Source organism: Thermochaetoides thermophila (genome assembly GCF_000221225.1).
Source record: "Thermochaetoides thermophila DSM 1495 unplaced genomic scaffold scf7180000011815, whole genome shotgun sequence".
NCBI lineage: Eukaryota > Fungi > Ascomycota > Sordariomycetes > Sordariales > Chaetomiaceae > Thermochaetoides > Thermochaetoides thermophila.
The window spans coordinates 735,188-755,839 of NW_006383031.1; the positions used below are offsets into that span (position 1 = coordinate 735,188).

The 20,652-nt window shown below is 53.4% G+C and overlaps 4 protein-coding genes across 4 annotated transcripts; all 4 read left to right on the forward strand.

The window, feature by feature from the left end:
- Positions 1–1,604: 1,604 nt before the first annotated feature.
- CTHT_0018190 (uncharacterized protein) lies at positions 1,605–2,651 on the forward strand (the record flags this gene model as incomplete). Its single annotated transcript, XM_006692254.1, has 3 exons — positions 1,605–1,637; positions 1,695–2,111; positions 2,184–2,651. 3 exons carry the CDS (start codon positions 1,605–1,607, stop codon positions 2,649–2,651), a joined length of 918 nt encoding a protein of 305 aa, XP_006692317.1.
- Positions 2,652–3,663: 1,012 nt separating this feature from the next.
- Positions 3,664–4,886, forward strand: CTHT_0018200 (zinc finger domain-containing protein; the record flags this gene model as incomplete). Its single annotated transcript, XM_006692255.1, has 4 exons — positions 3,664–3,733; positions 3,787–3,885; positions 3,959–4,326; positions 4,389–4,886. The coding sequence occupies 4 exons, from the start codon at positions 3,664–3,666 to the stop codon at positions 4,884–4,886; spliced, it is 1,035 nt and encodes a 344-aa protein (XP_006692318.1).
- Positions 4,887–7,228: 2,342 nt separating this feature from the next.
- CTHT_0018210 (uncharacterized protein) lies at positions 7,229–10,544 on the forward strand (the record flags this gene model as incomplete). The annotated part of the gene is made up of 2 exons (XM_006692256.1): positions 7,229–7,534; positions 7,629–10,544. 2 exons carry the CDS (start codon positions 7,229–7,231, stop codon positions 10,542–10,544), a joined length of 3,222 nt encoding a protein of 1,073 aa, XP_006692319.1.
- A 1,378-nt stretch (positions 10,545–11,922) lies between these two features.
- Positions 11,923–15,775, forward strand: CTHT_0018220 (kinesin-like protein; the record flags this gene model as incomplete). Its single annotated transcript, XM_006692257.1, has 4 exons — positions 11,923–11,962; positions 12,033–12,072; positions 12,129–12,248; positions 12,310–15,775. 4 exons carry the CDS (start codon positions 11,923–11,925, stop codon positions 15,773–15,775), a joined length of 3,666 nt encoding a protein of 1,221 aa, XP_006692320.1.
- Between the last annotated feature and the right edge of the window lie 4,877 nt (positions 15,776–20,652).

Genomic DNA, 20,652 nt, shown 5'->3' on the forward strand with positions numbered 1-20,652 from the left:
GGGGGAGGGGGGAGTTTGAAGAAAGTCAGGATGAGATTAAAGGAATTAAAGGAACTCCTTCCTTTCCATCATTTCACATTTCACATTTACATGTTGTCTTCTTCCATGTATGGGCTTGTAGTTTGCTACGGTATGGTCCTTCGTTCTCCCTTTTTCTTTCTTTTTTTTTTTCCTTCTCGCTTTTCTTCAACTCTTAGATACATTGTCGGCCCAGCTCTCAAGGCTCTCAACTTTTTATTTTTATTTTTTATTTTTGAATCCTCGAGGAGCAAGCTGGGCTGAAGGGTTTCTTTCTCATGTATGAATGAGGCTGAAAGATACCCACATGGTTGCCTTTGTTGCGGTCTGCTTGTGCTTCTCCTTGTCCTTGTCTTTGGGCAGGTGGATACCTGAATTGAGGAGGTAGCTATGGGAGTCTGGAAGTAGGGAAGTGCCTACCTAGGGAATGCAAATTGAACATAATGGGGTCTTCTCGGATGTGGGATAGAGAACTTGCTGTATTCCTGGGGTTGTGTTTTGTGATTTGATGTGATGTGATGTGGTCTCTTAAACCTCATCAAAGAAAAGCAAGTGGAGGTGTCGCACTGTTAAGATGTGACTGATGGCTTGGGTGTAGTCTGTGTAAATGTGCCTGATGAAGGATATGGACTGCTAAAGTGAATGACAACTACCCCACGAGCTGGAGGACCTCCCAAGGAAGTTCAGGATTAATGTTTTTTTTTTTTTTTCCCTCTGGGTTGAAAAGGGTAAAGTATCTTCCATGAGATGAGTGAAGCGCATAATGATTTATAAGCCTTCATTATGGTCATCTTTGTCAAGGGGAACTTGTGTCTCTTGGCAATTCCATGAACTCACCAGAACTAAGCCTCTTGATGCGTAGGAGCTGCATCGGGTTCATGTTTAGATCTTTCTGATCCATTGAGGTTCCCCTTTGTTGTCACCATTATTGACTGGCATGTCGTCAACCCCACACAAGATGGCAACATGATCACCCAGCTCACTAATACTACACTCCACCGTATCTGTATCCCCGGGTCTCTCTGGTTACATGTCGAATTGCCGAGCCGCTGAACCGCAGCAATGACGTGACTGACAAATTGAGAACTTTACATGATGTTTTGTCAGTTAAGGTACCCTAGTTACTATCGAGAAGAATCATGTTCTTTTTATGTGGGTGGTGGGTGGTAGGTGGTTGATGGGGTCAAGGATGGTGACATGCATGATGACCCCACTTGCGGATTAGCAAGCACTTGGTGACGATGACGATGGTATCTTTCAGTGATGTGAGAAATTGCGATTCTGAAACAATTGGTATAAATGAGGGAAGGAGAGGGGTATAAATAGGGAGGTGCGCTTTTCACCTCGGCCTAAACTTTCATGTTCCCAGTGCAATAGTCAAGAGCATTAAATCCTAGAGCTCTCTCTCACCGAGAAGCTTACCCGGGAAGATTTCAATCCCAGACACAAAACGTTGAGCTAACCTCATTCGGTTTTTTTTTTTTGATTTTTTTTTAAAAAAAGAACACTCCAGATCCTGGCTCTCTCTCAACAATCAAGCACCCAAGCAGAAGTTTTGTCCATCTAGAAATTCCACACCAAGCAAAATGACCACCATCAAGAACGTCGCTGTCCTGGGAGTACGTATTGTTCCCTGCCATTCCAAACAGAGAGACCCCACGCTGACCCATCTTCAGGCCACAGGCAACGTCGGCCCCGCCATCACCTCCGCCCTCGCCTCGTCAGGCTTCACCGTCACGGTCCTAACCCGCTCCGCCCAGCCGCCCTCCAACCTACCCCCGAACGTGACTGTCCGCACAGTAGACTACACCTCCCGCGACTCTCTCTCCTCCGCCCTCGCAGGCCAAGATGCAGTCATCTCTGCGCTGGCAGGCGCCGCTGTCCCCTTGCAGAAGCAAGTTATTGATGTGGCGGCTGAGGTCGGGGTGAAGAGGTTTGTACCGAGCGAGTTTGGGATCAACACGCGCAAGGCGAGGGGAAGTGCTATTGGGAAGATCTTGGGGGGGAAGATTGAGGTGGTGGATTATTTGAAGGAGAAGGAGGGAAGCGGGCTGACATGGACGGGGGTGGCAACGGGGTTATTTTTCGATTGGGTATGTGCTTTTTATACAACGTTACCATGAAGAGAAAGGGGTGAGAGGTAAAGAGGAGACTGACAGCAACAGGGCCTCGAGCGCACCGGTTTGGGTGTGATTAATCTAAAGGAGAGGACGAGTACTGTGGTTGACTCGGGTAACGAACGCTTCCAAACGAGCACCCTCGCCCAAGTCGGCCGCGCAGTCGTCCACGTCCTTCAGCACCCGGATGAAACGGCCAACAAATACATCTCGACATCCTCCTTTAATGTGTCTCAGAACGAGATCATCTCTGCCGTCGAGGACCTCACTGGCACCAAGTTTCCGGTCACGGCCAGGCAGAGCTCCGCCGACCTACAGAAGTCGGGAGAAGAGAAGCTCGCCAAGGGGGATTGGACTGCGTTTTTTGATCTGCTCAGGGCTTGGAATAATGGAGATGGACGGGGGAATGCGCTGAGTGAGGAGGAGAGTGGGAATAAGCTGATTGGGTTGGAGGGGGAGGATTTGAAGACGGTGCTGAGGGAGTGGTTGAGGAAGGAGGGGGTTTTGAAAGCTTAGAAAGGGGGGGGGGGGAAGGCTACTACCGTAGTGGATAGGATAGGTTCGGCATGGACAGAGCTCTTCGACTCATGCTTTTATTTTCTTTTCTGTTTTTTTTTTTTTGTATCCTTTTCATAGAGTCGATGATAGCTTATGAGTCTACATGGTCATTTACCAGTTCACCAATTCTTATCCATCGCTGACTCCTCTCAATGAGGTATCGCGCCATTATTTCCATAAGTCACCAGGAACGAGGCCTAACCACACCGCACACTGGCTCCCGTAAACTCATCTCATCACCTTCTTACGGGCCAAACCTGATCTAAAGTCAAATCATCGCGAACTATTGATGTGGTTGGGGAAAGATCAGAATAGCCTGTAACTGCCAAGGCACTGGCTAGGATTTAAGAGGGCTAAAAAATGGAACGGCACCAGCAAGTCACTGACACACGGTAAGTAGAGCCAATGCGTTATCTTTTGGCTTCTCGAGCGGAGATCATCTAGGACTCAGGAATCTACTAGGAGGGATGGAGATGAGCTACCGGGTTATGGATGAGGAATGCCATAACTGCTCTTGATTTACTTCGAATTAACATCGTCATTCTTCCTCATTTTTTTAAAAAGTTTTCATGACAAAAGAAATTCTTTACATTCTGATGATAATCTGATTGATGTCTAAATGATCGAGCCTACCCTCCCCCCCCTCCCTTCCCCCAAAAAGTCATTCCTGTTGTTTGAATGTTTGCTTACATGCATCAATCGAGGTTTCAAGTATCGAGGCTCCTCGCGCTAAGGCCAAATTAGGCCTAGTGCGGCTTCGATGCGCTCGGTGGCCGAACTTTTGGAGCGCCGGGCTCTTGATCGTTGCCGTCGCTCTACACGTCCTTTGCTGCTCGCATCCATCGCCATCCACCGTCGCCGCAACTGCGCATCCCCGAATCGCCCTCCAAGTACTCTGTAACTGCGAGGTTGAGACAGACAGATCTACGGCGAAGTTTATACCGGAGATCCAGGCGACTACTCACCGACAATGGGTCACAAAAAGAAGCGCAGCCATCCCGACCTCGAGGAGCTCCTCGCACGCCCGTGGTGCTATTACTGTGGGTTTTGGGTCTTGCGTGGGAAGAGATGGACAGCTAGCTGACTGCGTCAGGCGAGCGCGACTTTGAGGACCTCAAGCTTCTCATATCCCATCAGAAGGCGAAGCACTTCAAGTGCGAGCGATGCGGCAAGCGGTTGAACACAGCAGGCGGTACACACTCTCTTCCCCCTCTCTTGTCCCATCTTTCTCGATCGAGCCGGATGCTGATGTGGTGATTACCCAGGCCTCTCTGTCCACATGAACCAAGTCCACAAAGAAACGCTGCAATGCGTCGAGAACGCCCTGCCCAACCGCTCCGGCCTCGACATCGAGATCTTCGGCATGGAGGGCGTCCCCGAGGACATCCTGCAGCAGCACAACCAGCGCATCATCCAAAACTTTTACCAGGCCCAGGCCGAGCGCGCCGCCGCCACGGGAAATCCGCCCCGCGGGCATGCCGTGCAGGGGCCGGCCAAGAAAATCAAGTACGAGACGCCCGAGGAGCTCAAGAAGCGCCTCGCCGAGCATCGCGCCAAGTTTGCCGCGCAGAAGGCCGCGGCTGCCAACGGGACAGCACCGCAGGTGCCGCAGGCGGATGGCGCCGCAGCTGCTGTACGCCTCTTCCCCTCTCTCTTCCTGTCGTTTGCTGTCGGTTGCTAAACCGTGTCCTACAGCCCGCTCCCTTCCCCGCCGCACAACCCCCCGCCTACCCCTACCCAGCCATGCCCCCGACCGTGCCAGGCTATCCCGCCGCGGCCATCCCTCCCTTTCCCCCGACAGCCCCCGCAGGCGTCTACCCCGCGCCTGGCGCGCCCCCCGTTCCCGGCGCTCCCGGAGCGAGCTTTCCTCTCCCCGCAAGACCGCCCGGCGCTCCGGGGGCTGGCGCCGCGCTGCCTCAACGGCCGCCCTTCTACAACGGTGCTGGCGCGCCTGGTGAAGGACCGGTGCAGAAGGTTGGCGGGGATGATATCGACCAGTTGATTCGGATGGCTGAGGCGGGGATTAAACCTCAGGCTCAGCAACAACAAGGAGAGAAGAAAGAGGAGGGGGCAGCGGCGGGAGAAAAGAAGAAGAAGGAGGTTAGGATGGTGTATGCGGATACGGAGGTCAGTCCGGAGGAGAAGATGGCGTTGTTGCCGAGGTATAGGTGGGTTGAGGAGGCTGCTGCTTGAACGCTTGAAGGATACCCGGGAGAGTGAAGAGGGTTGAGCAAGGAGAGTAGTGTGTCTCAGATCCAGAGCTATGCCGGATGGAATCATGAGACAGGGATTTCAAGATGCACAAGACGACGACGAGTGGATAGGCTGGATGGGGATCTCTCTTGCTACTACTACTACTGCTTACTGCTACTACTACTATTACTATTACTACTACTACTGCTGCTGCTGCTGCTGCTGCTGCTGCTGCTGCTGCTGGTGGTACTCCTGCATGACATTTTTTTCATGGGATCATTATTACAGGGCTACGGCGCCGATGGGTCTGAAATCAATGTCGTTAAGTCGGGTCAGGTACGTGCTCTACTGGGTTATGCATTATCTGACTGAGATCAATGAAGAGATATAATCCAAAATGTATTGAAGCGAAATGCAACAAGCAGCGGCCTTTTAGCCCCCTTCTGGCGGTTGCTCGATATTGAGATGACCCTCAGCGGTCGAATCTACGCCCAAATTCTGGCACAAGATCAATGCCTTTTTTTTTTTTTCCTTAATCAAGCAGACTCGATTTTGAAACGCGACCTTGGCCTGTTTCGGCTTTGGAGAGTGCTTATCGACGTCATCGTCAGCTGTTTTCTCTCTCTCTCTCTCTCTCTCGAGCCAGCAATACTGATTGTGCCTGAGTGAGCTATGAGTGAGCGGAACGGCGTTTGCCGACGTTCTCTGGGGGTAGCATCCGATATCAAACTAGCTCTTGGATCAGAAGTACCACCGAGAGAACCGCTCGATGAATTTTCAACTGCTCTTCAGTTGAAGTATATGGTTTTCCACTACGGCCTAAGTCGCCAACTGACTACCTCAACTGCAGGATGTCGTCCTTTCTCATAGGGATTTGCTTCTGAGCCGGTTAGCTCTCTCTGCGGATACGTACATGATGATGATCAGAACCGCTTAAAAGAACCCAACCATCTCAAGTTCAACTCTATGGGCAGATCACCCTCTATCGTCCCGCCAACCCCATCAACGATCAGCCAAAACGAGATCTAAAGACCCACGCGTGATCCCGGTCCCCGGAGTTATCCCTCACATTCATTGAACCATTTTCAGATGCTTAACCACGGGACACGCGGGGAAATGTGGTTGTCCTTAGCATGGTAGCGGGATCGCGGGCGCCGGTTAAAGTCCCGGGTGCCACGCTACAGTACAACCGTACAACCGTTGAGTAGGACCGTGACTAGCCTGGCTCCGCTCTCCTCGACCTTGTATCCGTTGTCGACTGTTCTGCTCTCTTGACAAGTGCGGCTCGTGATTTTCTTTTCCGTTCTGCATCATGTCGGTGGACTTGATTATGGAGGAAAGAGGTGTTTTGGTATCTAATGACCTGTTAGTGTGATGTTTGATGGATAGAGAGGAGAAGGACAGTAGTCGATGGATGAGGGTGTGTTTTGGTGTAACGCCACGCAGGAACCATGCAGTGGTTTGAGTGAAACCTTGGAGGGGCTTCCAGAAGATGAAACGGAAGATTAACCTCCGCAGATACTGGAGCTCCCCCCCCCCCCCCGCCGCGCCCCTCCTCATGAGAGCTCAGCTCCCTGAACATGGTGCGGCAGACGCTTCTAGAACACACCTGCAGGAGAACACGGACTTCAAGCACGCCTATCGGCTAGCCGAAGGGAAAGGTTTTCGGCCACGCTCCATGCATATCTCAGCCATCTCGTCACTCACCCATTTGAACAACAATTCTCCTTCTCCAGGCAGTTTGGCCGGCCGCCCCCCCCCCCTGCCGTCCAGCTCCGCCCGAACCTATTTTACCCGCGGGCCAGCCTGATCACCGAGCTTGGCTCACCTATGGATGGGAACATTGTCCGCTCCCATATGTCACCTACCCCAATCGTAAGCCCACTGGCGGTGGGAATATTTCCCTCCAATGGAGTGGTGACCACCGGTACAATGACCCAATAAGTGTGGTAACGATGGACTCGTTCCTGGTTACTCTCTATTTTACCCATTATCCACGCAATGGGGACGTGAGAATATATACTGGCGAACGCGTGGAATGGATCGTCACGAGGGGACGGCGGAATGAGAATGGAACGGGGAAAGATGCGGGGATATATCACCAAAAGACCTTACCCAAGAAGCTATATGGATATAATTAACAACGATGGACGTCCCTACCTGGGAGTAACCCTCCCTTTTCCGTTTTCTCAACCCGTACGGTCCCTTTTCCAGGACAGACCCAGGCCAAGCTTAGGCCGACAGGCAGGCATCCCCCAGCACCGCCTGGCACACGTTTAGTTTAGGGTTCATCTCTAGGTAGGACTAGACCCTCGTTCGCTGATCCCAGCGCAAGCCCCATCATGAAACTCCTCACCTGGGCTGCCCTCACGGCAGCCCTCTTCCCCCTCGCCCATGCCCTCGGCCAAGAACGCATCATCTCGACGGACCCCAAAGGCTCGGTCCTTCAACTCGCCGGAGGCCGAATCAAGCGCGGACAAATTCTCGTGTCGCCTAACGACTACTGGGGCGTGATCCGCGCGGCGGGGGACCTCGCTCTGGACTTTGGACGCGTCACTGGTGTCAATTATACGTTGAGCAACGGCCAGAGGGGAAGCCGACCGGCCGTGTATACGTATAGGCCGGTGGATAATACAGATAATGTCAACGTAAGTCAGAGTTCACCAAGAAGAGTGAGAAAGGAGTTAGTTAGTTAGGGGATTATAGGGGATAGGGATTGTTAACGAAAAAAAAAAAAACAAGTATAAAACGACCGGCGTAGCGAACTTCACCGGCCCCGCGTACAGCGACCCCTCCCCCGCCGACACAGTCATCATCGCGGGCACCATCGGCAACAGCACCCTCATCGACAAGCTCATCTCCTCCAAACTCCTCGACGTCTCCGCCATCCGCGGAAAATGGGAGTCCTTCACCTCCCAGGTGATCACATCCCCGATCCCAGGCTGTCCCAAAGCCCTCGTCATAGCCGGCAGCGACCCTCGCGGCACCATCTACGGCATCTACGATATCAGCGAACAAATCGGAGTCTCGCCGTGGTACTTCTGGGCCGATTCTCCTGTGCGCAAGTCCAAGAATCTGTACGTGACGAAACAGAAAAAGGTGCAGGGTCCCCCGAGCGTCAAGTACCGCGGCCTCTTCCTCAACGACGAGCAGCCTGCTCTCACGAACTGGGTCGCCTCCCGCTGGAAGGATACTCCCTACGGACCCGGGTATGGAGCAGAGTTTTATTCTCTCGTGTTCGAGTTGATTCTGAGGTTGAGGGCGAATTACCTCTGGCCGGCTATCTGGGCGACCATGTTTGAGGTGGACGATCCGCGGAACCAGCCGCTGGCGGACGCGTATGAGGTTGTCATCGGCAGCTCGCACACCGAGCCGCTGATGCGAGCGCAGAACGAGTTTGGCAAGTTTTACGAGGGCCCGTGGGCGTATAATCTCAACAATAAGACCATCGACGAGTATTTTCGGTATGGCGTGCAGCGTGCAAAGCCCTACGCCAGGAACTCGCTCTGGACGATGGGCATGCGCGGGACGGGCGATACGGCGATCGAGGGGTTGGGCGTTGAGCATATCGTCAGCATGCTGAACACTCTCGTCCAAAACCAGCGGCAGATCATCTCCGAAGGCCTCGACGGCGTGGACATCACCACCGTCCCGCAGATGTGGTGTCTCTACAAGGAGGTCATGACCTACCTCTTCTACGGGCTCCAGGTCCCAGACGACGTGACGCTGCTCTGGGCGGACGATAACGCGGGGAATGTCCGCCGGCTGCCGCTGAAGAGCGAGCAAGGTCGGGCCGGCGGCGCCGGCGTGTACTACCACTTCGACTACGTCGGTGGCCCGCGGAACTACAAGTGGATCAACACGGTTCAGCTAAGCAAAACCACGGAGCAGATGCACTTGTCGTATGCGCGGGGCGCGGATCGGATCTGGATCGTGAACGTCGGCGATCTGAAGGCGCTCGAGATCCCGATCAACCACTACTTCGACCTGGCGTATGATATCCGCCGCTGGGGTCTGGACAGCACGTTCGACTGGGCGAAAGCCTACGCAGAACGCGAGTTCGGCGCGCAGTTCGCGGCAGACATCGCCGACGTGATGATGAAATACGCCATGTACGCCGGCCGCAGACGCTTCGAGCTCCTCGAGCCGCACGTGTACTCGGTGATCAACTACAACGAGGCGGACGCCATCCTCCAGCAGTGGGCCGAGCTGTCTGCCAAAGCGCAAGCTATCTACGACAGACTCCCCGCCGACGCGAAGCCATCTTTCTTTCAGACCGTCCTGCATCCTGCCCTAGCCGGGGAAATCGTCCACAAAATCCAGATCGGCGCCGCGAAGAATAGGTTGTATGCCGGGCAGTGGAGGAATGCGGCCAATAAGCAGATCCAGGAGGTGTTGACGCTCTCCGCGGCCGACGCAAACCTCACCAAGCGTTGGGATGCCCTGCTAGACGGCAAATGGAAGCACTTTATGGATCAGACACATCTCGGGTACGACGGCTACTGGCAGCAGCCGATGCGGAATGCCCTCCCCCCGTTAGTGTACGTCCAGCCCGACTTCGTCGCCTTGTCGGGGGAAGTCGGGTTCGGCGTCGAAGCAAACAATGGCACCGTCCCCGGCGATGATCGGTATCACCCGAACAGCGGCGCATCGCTCACCCTCCCCCCGCTCGACCCGTACGGTCCGGTAACGCGGTACTTCGACGTCTTCTCGCGGGGCGTGCGCGAATGCACCTGGAAGGCGGCCGTCGCCCAGCCGTGGGTCAAGTTATCTCGCGCCGAAGGCCGCGTCGGGCCTAACCTGGCTGACCAGCGCGTGTATGTGTCGATCGACTGGTCTCGCGCGCCAAAAGCCCCCTTCGAGCAGACCATTGCCATCAACGTCAGCTCTCCGTGCCGGGACATGGACAGATACGGCTTCCCCGAGCCGGTGCTGTACCTGCCCGTGCAGAACCGGGTCGTTCCCTCAAGTTTCAAGAAGGGGTTTGTCGAGAGCGACAAGCACGTGTCTATGCTGGGTGCGCACTACAGTCGGATTATTCCTCCGAAGGAGAGGACTGCTGAGAACGTGAATGTCACGTACCACATCTTCGAGCACTACGGCCGGACGTCGTCTGCCGTTGGGCTGGTGCCGCTCACTACCGAGAAACTGACGGTTGACACCGCCCCCGGCCTGGAATACGATCTGTATCTCTGGACCAACACCTCGTCCGCCAAGGTCACAGTGTTCATCTCCCCGAGCCTAAACTACCTAGGGGACGACACTCCCTTGGAATACGCCATCTCCTTGGCTCCTGCTTCTTCCTCGTCCTCTTATGACATAAAATCTGTTCGGCCCGTCGGTCCCACCGTCGGAACCGGGATGCCAGCGGGCTGGGACGGCGCGGTAGCCGACAACGTGTGGGGTCGGCATGAAAACTACACGGTGAGCACGTTTGCGGTTCCGGAGGCGGGAGCCTACAAGTTGCGGCTGTGGGCTTTAATGCCGAGTATCTTGGTGCAGAAGATTGTTATTGATTTGGGCGGGGCGAGACAGAGTTATCTAGGGCCGCCGGAGAGTTTTCTCGTGGGGAGAGATGCTGTTGGTGGGCGGAGGAATGCGACGAGCTTTTTGAATGAGGTTGGGACGGTTGGGGGGTGGTCTTCTAAGAAGAATTGAGGGGGGTTTGCGTTCTTGTGTATATAGTAGGTATTTTGGGTAATTCACTTTGAACTTGGCCGTTGTCGCAACTTTTTTCAATGTCCCTATCGAAGTTTGGGTCTCAAGAAAGCTGTACTTTGGAGAATTCTACCTTGTAGAGGTACTCCTGTTCCTGTCGTCGTGGCAAAAATTGGGAACAAAAAGGATGATCAGGGAAGAATCAGTACTTTGGGACTTTGCTTCTCATATATAAGTTTCTTTTCTTTTCTTTTCTTTTTTTTTTGAAACGACATGATTTTTTTTCTTAGTGAAGAATATCACACTTATGCTTTCTGCTCTATCATATATCTGGGGGGAGGGTAAAAACAGATATTAAATCTTGAGTCAAAACATGTTCTGACCTCAAAGCATCTCGTCCTCAAACTATGTAGGACAAGGCCAAAGGAGGAGAAAAGGAGGGGGGGAAGGGAAAAGAAGCTAGGGCCAAAGATAATAAGGATTGCTACCACACGAGACACAGGTGATGCTAATTTGACCTTGCAGTGTGTTGTAACTGACATCATAGGATGTAAGACGCTAAATCCAAGCATGAGCATGAGACGGCCAAAGCATGACGAAGCCGATGAAGGGACACAGTCGTACTTTGTCTGAACCTTTGTGTCAGCAGCCGATGAATGTGCAGGTTAACTTAGCATAAAAAATCAAAGGAACAGCTGATAATTGATGAATGAATTATAGAGTATTTTATGACGACAAAATTCATAAGACTTCTTGGTATGCAGACCCGAACTCTTGATTTCTTTTTCATTTTATTATTTATTTATTTATTTATTTATTTATTCTGCACATTCCTAAGGCCCACCAAAATCCAGAGCTTGGCTTACATCACGCCAAGAAAGCGCTAAGCCAGTGCCAAACCCTCCTCGGTTTCAGGTACACCCCACGCCCCACATATCGGTCGCCCCGGCAACGGTGCCTGCAGCAAAACAGACAGGGATCCAATCAACGCAGAAATCGTGGCACCAGCGACTCGGACATGGACCTCTCTCAATCTTGAACACCGGACTTTCTGCAAGCCATGACTGCCACGTCCACACGACCCGCTCCTCTTCTTACTAACTTTTAATCTGTATCCATTGGAACCGAGACTCGGCTTCGACTTCGAATTGTAACGACCCTACGACGCGATTTATCCTACCTATCCAGTGTTTTCAACGACCCAAGGACCTACCTACAAACAAACAAACAAAAAAAAAAAAAAAAGAAAAATTATAGCTTTGTTCTGACGACGTCACTATTTGTTGACATTGGATCCCAATCGCCTCGATCTCACCTACGAACCGCCCTGATCGGTCGTCCACCTGCCTAGGTGGCTGCCATCCGTCATTCTGTCGACATGGCCACCGATCCGAATGCTTCTTCGATTACCGTGGCGGGTATGTCCTCGCTGTTCACCTCTCTGTTTTACGCTTGTCTCATGTCTCAAATTGAAGCTAACTTGAACAGTGAGGGTTCGCCCCTTCACCATCAGGGAAGCGGCACAACTGTAAGAGACTATACGATGATATCCTACAATAGACCAAAGCAGGCTGACCGCAGCAGCGTCAAAACCGACGACAGCCCCGTCTTTCTCGGCGATGGTTCACTCGCGGGGGCGCAGACCCCCAAGCTCAAGCAGCGGGGCATCCGCAACATCATCAAGGTCATTGACGACAAGTGCCTGTGCGTCTTCCTGCCCCAAGTTTCCAAAAAAAAAAAAAAAAAAGATGCTAACATACAGCAGCGTCTTCGACCCCCCCGAAGACAACCCCGTCCAAAAATTCAGTCGCTCGGTCGTCCCCGCCACTGGCAAAAAAGTCAAAGACCAGATCTTCGCCTTTGACCGCATCTTCGACCAGGACGCAACGCAAATGGAGGTCTACGAGGGCACGACCAAAGGTTTACTGGATAGCGTGCTGGACGGGTACAACGCGACCGTCTTCGCCTACGGCGCCACCGGCTGCGGCAAGACCCATACCATCACCGGCACGGCGCAGCAGCCTGGTATCATATTTCTGACGATGCAGGAGCTGTTCGAAAAGATCCAGGAGCGCAGCGACGAGAAGATTACCGAAGTGTCGCTGTCGTATCTGGAGATTTATAACGAAACCATCAGAGATTTGCTCGTGCCTGGCGGGAGCAAAACCGGATTGACGCTGCGCGAGGACGAGAATAATACCGTGACCGTCGCGGGGCTGACAAGCTACCACCCCAAGAACGTCCAGGAGGTGATGGACATAATCATCCAAGGGAATGAGTACCGCACGGTGTCGCCGACCGCCGCGAATGCCGTCTCCTCGCGCTCGCACGCCGTCTTGCAGATCAATGTTGCCCAGCGAGACCGCAACGCAGACCTCTCGGAGCCGACGACCATGGCCACGCTGAGCATCATTGACCTCGCAGGCAGCGAGCGCGCGAGTGCGACGAAGAACAGGGGAGAGAGGTTGCTGGAGGGCGCGAACATCAACAAGTCTCTGCTCGCCCTAGGGTCATGTATCAACGCTCTATGCGACCCCCGCAAAAAGAACCATGTCCCCTATCGCAACTCCAAGCTCACACGACTCCTGAAGTTCTCGCTGGGAGGAAACTGCAAGACGGTCATGATTGTGTGTGTGAGCCCGAGCAGCGAGCACTACGACGAGACGCAGAACACGCTACGCTACGCCAACCGCGCCAAAAACATCCAGACCAAGGTCATGCGCAACGTGTTCAACGTCAACCGCCACGTGAAGGACTACCTGGTCAAGATCGACGAGCAGATGGCGCTGATCAACGAACTTCGCGCGCAGCTCAAGGACGCCGAGAAGACCTTCCTGAGCAAGTTTCGCAAGAACCTCGACAAACGTGATGCCGCGGTGCGCGAGGGTCTTACCCGCATCCGCGCGGCGTATGAGCACGCGTCCGCCGAGCGGCAAGACAAAATCGCTTCGATGAAGAAACTCCGCCAGGTCGAGCGCCGCACTTCCTTGTTGTCTGCCTGGATCGCCGCGTTCGATACCGTCTGCTCGGCACGCTTTTCTGGCGTCGAGGGCGACATGCCCGCGGGGCTGGCCGCCATGCGCAAGACGGCACACGGGATTCTGTGCGAGCTGGAGGGCAGCAGGCAGCATTTGCATCAGCGGATTGAGAGGGCGAATTGGGAGCGGGCGTTGGAGACTGCGTTGAGTCATTCCCTCTCTCTGCTGCCGAGTGATTCGGGGCTCCTGGACGGGAGTGAGCGGGAAACCTTGATGAGGGAGGTAGAGATGTGGAAGGGGGCGTTTATGCGGGAGGCGTATGCCGCTGTGCTGGAGCAGGAGCGGACGTCGGGGGATGTTGTCGGGGCATTGCAGGGGGTTCTGCAGGCGCAGATGGAGATCATGACCGAGTTAGAGGATATGATGAGTCTCAGTAGCGAGGAGGAGGCGGCTGAGAAGGCGAGGGGGATGATTACGCGGTTGTTGGAGGAAGGGTATAAGAGCGTGGGTAACGTGGTTAAGCCGGATGGGAGCTTGGCCGCGAGTATTAGTAGTGTGCCGGCGCCAGGGAAGCATCGGAGGAAGAAGAGTCTCAATGGGGTTAAGCCGGCGGGTATTCTTGTGCCCGCTGCGCCGGTGTCCCCGATGAAAGTGACTTCCCCGCGCAGGAGGAAGGTGGTCATTGGCACTGGAGTAGGCAGGAAGAGCGTCTCGTTTACGCCGGTGAAAAAGAAGAGCCATGTCAGGTGGAGGGATGATGAGATGGAGGATGGAACGTTGGCAGATTATGATAAGACGCCGCAGCGGTATTCCGATGAGGAGGAGGAGGAGGAGGAGGAGAGGGGGAAGGGGGAGGAGCTGGACGGAGACCAGGGGCAGGATGGGGACGAGATGGATGAGGATGAGGAGCTTGCGCCGCCACCGGTGCCGGATTATCTCCAGAAACAGGAGAGAGGGCCGACGCCGCCCCCAAGAGAGAGGGAGATGCACCCTACTGCTGCTGCTGGGTCAACTATCAACCCCGACTCATCGATCCTCTCTATCGCTGGTGCAAAACCGAACCGCTTCCAGGCCGGCTTTCTGTCTAAATCGCGTGTCTCTCAAGTCCATCAGCAGCTCTCACAACAACAGCCTCAGCCTCAACAACAGCAACCCAACGGGTCCCCTGTCCCTCCATCCTTCTCTCTCCCCCTAACCACCTCCTCCCCCGACACAACCATGGCCTCGGCTTCGAACTCTCCCCTCCGCAGCATCCCCATCTCCCGCGCCTACGCCTCCTCCCCGCAAGGGCGCTCGGCCAGCCCCATCCCCAAGCCTCCTACCATGTCTTCTTCAACATTCCTCTCGCCGCTGCGCGAGGCAGATTCCAGTGTGCTCTCTACCTCGTCCGAAAACGACCACCCCACGACTATTAGGAGGCTCTCGCCGAATAATGCAAAAGGGTCCAGACTGCCAAGGGCGAGTTTTGGTTCTACCGCTTCAGTATCTTCAGACACTGAGAACTCCATTCTCAACCATACCCCTACCATTGGGTCAAGCACAACAACCACGACGACGACGATGACGACGACGACGACGATGATGATGACCACCGCGGCAGCGACGTCCAAGTCGGATGGGGCAGGGGCAAATAACACGGGGTTGCCCATCGACCCGATGAATCTGCGTTCAGCCCTCGCCCAACGCCGCAGATCCCTCCACATGGCCGGCACCGCCTCGTCCAATGCCAAGCGCCGCGTGAGTAGTGTCGGCGGCACGCTTGGCTCCCACACCGGGTCTGGTTCCGGCGCCGGGATTGGGCACCGCCGTCGGTCGTCAGCCTCCGGTTTTGGGACCCTCTCCGGAGCGACCGGTTCAAGGAGGGCTAGCTCCGGCGGCGTCCTAGCCGCCGTCGGCGCCACGGGTGTCGGCAAAGTGAGCCCCCCGACGGCGGCAGCAAGGAGGGTTAGTATCCTCTCCCCTACTTCCGCTACCTTCTCGGGCGTGACTAGTATGAGTGGGAAGGGGAGTTTGCTGATGAGGAGTCCGGGAATGATGGGTAAGTTGGTCATTCGGACCAAGCCTAGACAAAACGGGGCTGTGGGAACGACGGGGTCGGTGTCGGGGATGGGAGTAATGAAGGAGAATGCCAATGCGACCGCGGAAGGTTTGGGTGGTAAGGCTAGGAGGGTTACTATCGCTTCGGCCGGGGCGTTGGCTGCTATGACGGGTGGAGTACAGGGGAGGGGGAAGACGGGGGTTGCGTGGCGGTGATGCCCTGTCTGGCCCTGGCCCTACTTACGTGTTATTAACTGAACCCGTTTGAATGAGCAATATCGGTGTGGTTATGGTGATGTATTTTTTTTTTTTGAAAGAGGGGTGGGGGGGGTGTTTGTTGAGTCGCTTTTCGGAGTATGGCTTGGTTGTCTAGCGGACTGGATTAACTTGATGGGTATGGAATGGATGGGAGGGAGGAAGCATTGTCTGTTTGTTGGTTACATTGTATGAGACTTGTAAACTGTCATTGTCACCATCACTGAGAAGACCATATTATTCATATGACACACTTCGGTTGAGTCCTTAACTCATATCTTGGGAGGATCCGGGGGACTGAAGCGATAGCCGTGGATGATGACTGGTTCTTTGTGTTCTGCTGTGCATACATATTACAGCTTTATTATTCGCTCACTGACAAGAAAGCCATGCATATCGAGCCAGCCGCACGTCACTTGCTATCAGATACCGCGTACAAACTGAATAAATCAACGGAAGGCACTTGAATCAACTCTCCCAATATCCTAGAATCTTTCAAAGGGGTAAAATCTAAGGTTACGGAGAAAAGAGCAAGGGAATATTATCTACAAACATAGGAAAATGAGCCGTTTATAGATCAGCCAACTCAGCAATATCTAGAGGAATGCCACTAGTTCAAGATTAGTGCCGACTCTCCTACTATCTAACCCGACCATCAGAAAACAAAGCTGTAGCAACTTCCGTATCGTCATACTCTGTAGTCCAACTCAGCAACTTTCAGCCTTGCTTGTATTGCCGGTCTGGATCAACTCGGCCATCACATAACAGAGTTTCAACAATCTTGTTATGGTCAAATCATCCAGCGTAATCTCAGCGGCTTTCGGCCTTTGTTGTCTTGCCGGTCTGGACCAACTCGTTCATTACGTAACAGAGTCTCAATAACCTCCGTATCACCGTTCCCTGCAGCGTACATTAGCGGCGTACAGCCTTCGTTGTTTTTGTCGGTCTGGATCAGCTCAGCCATCACGACGAGTCTTGACAACCTCAACAGAACCTTTCCGTACAGCCAAACTCGGTCATCAAATATTACAGAGTTTCGACAATCTCGGTACGACCATATATCTTGCAGCGTAACTCAGCGGCGTTTGGCCTCCCTCGTCCTGCGGGTTTGGGTCAACTCGGCCATCAGATAACAGAGCTTTAACAACATTGATATGGCCGTACTCTGCAGCCCAATTTAACGACGTTCGGCTTCCCTTGTCTTGTCGGTCTGGATCAATACCTTGGGCATGTGCAAGGAGTACGTTGACTGAATCATTGAGCCCATAGACGCTAACTATGTCAAACGCATTTTGTGATGGCCTTGAATCTGATGGAGAAAGCCACGGCTACTTTCTGATCTCGGAAAAGATGTAACATAGTTGCACCACCATACTGAACCATTCCGACTTTGCCAATAGGTCAGTCAGTTAAGAAGTGCAGAAGAAACACGCAGATGCATGATGCCCCCAGTAGTCCAGTAGTCAACTGCAAAGGAGAAGAGAGGTTATGCAAATTGTTTCACGCGCCTGCTCCTCCGTCCTGACAGGGCCCATCTGACAAATCCTTGAACGAAAGGTATAATACACAAGTATTTGCGATATCGCAATGGGCGGTTGGAAATGACTAAATCAGAGCATCCTGGAGATATTTTTGAACAGTACAGTGGACAAGTCGGATAATTCCGCTTTCTTTCTCGATGGCAACGAGCCCTCAACATGCCGAAAGCATATCTTCGGCATCAAGGACCGCATTGTTTCATCAAGCTCGTCCTCACTGTCCTTGATATCCCATGTACACTGAACCATTATCCTTTCTAGAGGACGTTTTGTCACATGGACACGGCAGTCCAAGGAAAGGGATGTCCCCGACTGCCAACACAAGGGACACCAGAGACAGGATGATTGTGAGCGGCACAAATACGTGGTTGATCCCGGAAGATGTCTAGAGCCGGATGACCGAAGAGAATGAGCCATATGGCCGAGGCATGATGAGGATTCTATAAAGGAAGCTGCCCGGTCATGATAGACTTCCCTTGGTTCCTCCTCTCCCTGACACAAGGACACTGAGGACCAAGAAAGATTATTACACGTTGTAATTGACTTCGCTGTGCACCCCACATCATCAGTGGCCATCATCTAACCCATTTGACCTATTATCGATCCCTGTCTGCACCATACCAGATCACCCGTTACACGTTTGGCACAGATGATCGAGGATAGTACGTGGTTGGTAAGCTCCTTGAATCCAATCGGGTTGCCCATTGATTCGTTTCATTACGTTGTCATATGCCTGGCACAACAGGGCAATCTCTGGCTCCTTTTTTTTAGAATTGATTTGAAGCTCCTTCAGTGTTTTACGGATAAGCTTTGCGCTAACTTTATCCTTCAAAGGCTGGAAGAAGATCCGAGCGAGTAGGAACCTGGCTATGCAAGTAAGCACATGCTCAAATGAATAATTCATGGTACATGGAACACCATACGACAGAATGAGCAAGATGACCAAGGTAGGAGAATGAGACCCCTGGAAGGCCTGGTAGGCCAAGGCACTCACAAGGGCAAGAGGATTTCAAAGGAAGCTCCCCGGACACGATGCGGTAGCTGTGCTTCCTGTCCTTCGCAGCAAGAGGTCCACGGAGCTCCAGACGCGAGACTTCGATAGCGGCGTCCGAGTTGACTGGATATAACTTTACGATGTCTCATCTCGGGAAGTTGGGTTTCTCAACGAGGAGAGAAATGATGCCAGCTGAGGTGGCCTTCTGCCAGTCAGAGCGGTTTTCTATCGACTCTCTGGAAGATACGGCAGCTAGGCCCCTCCGCCACCGCTTCATAACGCGCCGTAGAAAGTGCGGGGTTGCCCGGGGTGGAGGGCCTGGCTGGTTGGGAGGTTGGTACACCCCGTTGGTTGCTGCCTAGACATAGGTCCGTGGTCTCCTCTGATCGGTCGGCGCTGGCTGATCAGAGGAGGTGGTCGTGGTCGATGGCGAGTTTCGAGCGGGTTCCGGGGAGTTCTGAGAAATTTCAGCAAGCCCCGGGGGAAGGGAAAATCGGCGCCTCCTGGGCCATCGTGGTTTGAATGAGAAAAAGAGTGAAGCTTTGAGATGATGGGCTTCCCAACCTTCCTCTACAGGTTTCCTTCAAGGTTCCTCTCTCGACATCCTCGACGGCTCGCAGTAGTCTTCGGCGACGGCGATAATGGCGTTAAAACTCCTTCACTTTCTCCTCGCGGGCCCTCTCGAGAACGGTGAGAACGCCCGTGCTCGAGGGAGACCATCTTGGGGAGAGCGCTTGGGGGTCTTGCTGTTGTATCGCGATGTTCAGGTTAACCACTCCTGATTGGTTCACCCCTGTGGCACCTCTCATCTGACTGGTCGGATCCAAGAACCAGGGCGCCTATACTTCGGCCAGGAGCCTTGCCAGACGGGGAGAGTCACAAGTTCCCCGCAGCCGCCCAGACGTCTCGCCGGTAAGATCTGAGCGGTATTTCACCCCTTGCATCCCCCGAATGCCTCTGACCTCGATAACACCGAGCTTCCTTAAACTCCGCTGTTCCCGGCCTGAACCTCATCACGCGGTGCAACTACAAAACGATCTCGCACAGGCAATAAAGATCATGAGAGTTGCCCGTACCACAATCCTTTTGACACAGCTGTTCTTGGGATTCAGCAGAGCCCAGAAACGATGCTATTATCCAAATGGCGAATGGAGTGAAAAGGATTTCCCTTGCGACCCTGATGCCGAAACCAGCGTGTGCTGTTGGGGACTTCCCGGCGTTGCGTGCTTGTCAAACAAGCTTTGTGTCAATCCAAACGGCTCTATCGTGAGAGGATCATGCACAGACCAGAGTTGGTTGTCGGGAGATTGTCCGCAGTATTGTCAGCGTAAGTTATATTCATGTTCGAATTTCTTGTCGGATGTCTTTTCGGACGAACAATGACCCCTGTCGACATAGACCGTGACGCTGGAGGAACCGACCTTATCTCATGCTCGAATGTGACCGGTCTGGATACATCGTACTGTTGCTATCCGCCATCTCCTGGTTGCTGCGACTCAGGGGTTGGCCGACTAGAGATATTGCCGTCAAATCCACACGTTGTAGCTAGATGGGACAGCTCACAATCTGCGTTCATCGCCCCCACCCCGACAAATACCCGGACTTCCGCAACTAGCAGCACAAGGAGCAGTATTGCAAGTTTTACTACGGGGGATCCAGCACCAACACCTGGATCAACAACATCGTCCTCAGAGAGCGCAGCGTCCACGGGAAACGACTCGTCTCAAGGCCTGTCGACAGGGGCTAAAGCAGGTATCGGTGTGGGTGCAGCCGTTCTGGCGCTGGCTCTTATAGCTGTTGCTATTCTTTACTTTAGACTACGGAGGAAGAACACTGAGATAGCCGAGTTGCGGGAGATGGAACACCACATGCAGATGCCAGCGCAGCTTGGCCCACAGGACGTTCAGTACTTTGGAAGTTGGGATGCGAAAGCGTACGATTTCAAACAGAGCAGCCCCAGCAATGCAATTTCATACAGTTCTCCTTATACTCTTCCGCCACAGGAACTGCCAGAGGGCTTCTTAAGGACGGAACTGCCGTCAGCATTTCCGGTACATGAACTTCCTGCCAGCTTTCCTGAGAATTCTCAGGCAAAACAATCTTCATCTGAGTCAAAAACATCTACCAACTAATGCGTTTGAGTTCACACGGATAATCTCTTTACTCAACTTCTGTACACAGTTCTTTCTTAGAATTGTGGTAGCCATCGTCTATTTCTTTCACTTCAACCAGCCCTTGATGCTTGGCGAATAAGCCACGCTCCTCAGGAGGACAGGTTTGGCCATTAGGGCATCACGAGCATGGGC